Source organism: Lactuca serriola, chromosome 3 (assembly GCF_051521515.1).
Source record: "Lactuca serriola cultivar US96UC23 chromosome 3, Lser_US96UC23_V15, whole genome shotgun sequence".
NCBI classification, from domain to species: Eukaryota; Viridiplantae; Streptophyta; class Magnoliopsida; order Asterales; family Asteraceae; genus Lactuca; species Lactuca serriola.
In genome coordinates, this window is record NC_136410.1 from 289,381,845 (window position 1) to 289,384,406 (window position 2,562).

At 43.5% G+C, this 2,562-nt stretch overlaps 1 protein-coding gene across 1 annotated transcript; it reads left to right on the forward strand.

Annotated features, from left to right (window-relative positions):
• Positions 1-937: 937 nt before the first annotated feature.
• LOC145096288 (uncharacterized) lies at positions 938-2,225 on the forward strand. The gene is made up of 3 exons (XM_079034037.1): positions 938-1,207; positions 1,657-1,998; positions 2,100-2,225. The coding sequence occupies exons 1-3, from the start codon at positions 938-940 to the stop codon at positions 2,223-2,225; spliced, it is 738 nt and encodes a 245-aa protein (XP_078890163.1).
• Positions 2,226-2,562: the final 337 nt, after the last annotated feature.

Below are 2,562 nucleotides of genomic sequence, written 5' to 3' on the forward strand. Positions count from 1 at the left end.
TATCAGATAGGATGGCCTGGTTAGGGTATGTTCTGATCCGAATTGCTTAATGCTCGAATGTTTCGTGCTTTGTGCTTTTAGGAATTCTCGGTAATATCAGCTTACTAGTAGACGAATGCGCTTGGTTACATATTGTTGGCATTAGACAATTTTAGAGGGTTAGGTTTAAATCTATTTCACAACTCTTGTCTGATTCCAACTGTTGTAGTGTGAGACCTTTCACTCAAAGAATTTTCTAGTACCGATAGTATGTAATTGTAATTGTGTGGTAGATAGGTGGTATTAGAGGCAGTTCCTTCTGCAGCTGATAGCAGTGGCTGGTAAGGAAAGGAAACCTAGGAATGTCTTGGAATATGTCTTGGCACATAGGGCACTCTATTGTATGAGAGGAGTACTAGATAGAAAGGAAACAACTTGGAGGATTCGAGACAGTCCTTGAGAAGGGTATAGATAGGTGTGGAAGGTAGTATTGAGCTCATACTACTGGAAGCACAAGATCTATACCCAAGATAAGGAAATCCACAATGAATTCAATAAACTTCTAGAGTGTAAACCTCTTCGTATGTGTATTGATTGTTTCTTTTGTGTTATGTTTTAGCATGGTGATGATGTGTGGTGGGGCAGGATGTTGAGGATCTGGATCTAGTTTGGGCTCGGGCATCGAATCAATAGATGAGGGTTTACAGGAGTTCATCGTGTCTGAGATTATTATAGGCATCATCGAGGTGGCCCCACTGATGTTTGTGTTGATCAAGGAGGGTATCATCGAGTTGATAGAGGATCACCTTCGGGTCATTAGGGCCGATCTGGCTGCTAGTCAGCACGGAGCCCACACTTTCTCCTTTAAGGATTTCAAGGGATGTGGGGCACTAGAGTTCTTTAGGGTGAAGGACCCCATTTCTTCCAGTGTTGGATTATAGATATTGAGTGTGCCCAGATGACTAGCTTCTGCCCCAAGCGGTTGAAGGTGAGGTTTGCTACAGGATGTATGAGGGAGAGAGCTCGTGATTGGTGGGAGGAGGTTGGTTATACACCAGGAGCCCCATCCATTGAGGCCATAACATGTTCGGACTTTGTGACACGGTTCCGGGCGGAGTTTACATCGGCTGTGGAGGTGCAACAACTGGCGAAGAATTTCTTGGATATGAGGAAGACGAATGAGACCACGACGGAGATCACCGCCAAATTGCAAGAGAGAGATGTATTGGTACCCTAGTACACTGCATACGAGGAGATGAGAAAGAGCTAGTACCATGAAATGCTAAGATCAGATATCAAGGAGTTTGTTAGTTTTTCCACCTGTCCGACATTGGATGATATGATAGCTAGGGCCCAGGAGCGGGAAATTGATTTGGAGCATATATGGAAGAGGAAGGCAGAGCACAGACAGACGATGCGGGTTTCAATGAAGAAACCCAAGGGATTCGATTCTAGATCGAAGGTCTAGTAGGGATGGATCCAATATGGCAAGTACGGCATGACGCATGATGGACAGATGGAGTTTGCAAAGCGGGTGGTTCGGGCTTCTACAAGTATGGAAAGATAAGGCACTTCGGCATGGATTGTACCACCACTATTACCACCCACAAGTATGGAAAGACAGGTCGCCGAGTGAAGACATTATCGATAACCATCCACTCCCACCTAATCATACAGATCAAGGGAGCCCAATCAGATGCATTGAAGCCGGAGAACGCCACAAATGAAACACTGTGTGGGAGGGATAAAAACCTTAAAGCCAAGGAGGACAGAACTTACTACTTCATGAATAGAATCTGGGTTCCTAAACTTGGGGGATTCAAAGGGATAGTCATGAATGAGGCTTATAGAACACAATATTCCGTCCATCCAGGTTCGGATAAGCTGTACCTGGACATTAAGCAACATTATTGGTGGCCAAATATGAAGGAAGAGATCGCCACTTACGTGGGCAAGTGTCTCACTTGCGGTAAAGTGAAAGTGGAGTATCAGAAGCCCTCGGGGTTATTGCAACAGCCAGTAATACCTGAGTGGAAGTGGGAAAGGGTTACTATGGACTTCATAACCAAATTACCTAAGACAACAGACGAATTGGATGCTATCTGGGTGAATGTTGATAGATTAACCAAATCCGCCCATTTCCTGCCAATAACAGAATCGTACAAGATGGAAAGATTAACACGAATCTATATAAAAGAGATCATGAGACTTCATGGAGTGTTAGTATCTATTATCTCGGATCGTGATAGTAGACTTACTTCACAATTTTAGCAGTCACTCCACAAGGCTTGTAACGACGTGAAAATTTAAAACAATTTTTCATTTTTAAAACGCATGGTCTTCATAACATATCGTATAAAAATCTCTTTTATTCAATTACAAAGCACAACTCCATTAATAATCCAGGATCCTCATAACTCTTTCTCTGGTGTGTTCAATCAAGCCGGTACCGTCCCGCGATTCCGAGAGGAAAACCTGAAACACATAACACATAACACGGTAAGCACGAAGCTTAGTGAGTTCCCCAAAATACCACATATAACACATATTAGCCACTCGAGGCTATAACTTTGTGGACCCTCC

Bases quoted from the DNA above. Each gene is read 5' to 3' on its own strand.
- LOC145096288 (XM_079034037.1), top strand. From the start codon at position 938: ATGACTAGCTTCTGCCCCAAGCGGTTGAAGGTGAGGTTTGCTACAGGA. The intron at 1,208-1,656 runs GTACCCTAGTAC...CTAATCATACAG, and splicing joins TGCAAGAGAGAGATGTATTG to ATCAAGGGAGCCCAATCAGA. The intron at 1,999-2,099 runs GTAATACCTGAG...GAATGTTGATAG, and splicing joins CGGGGTTATTGCAACAGCCA to ATTAACCAAATCCGCCCATT.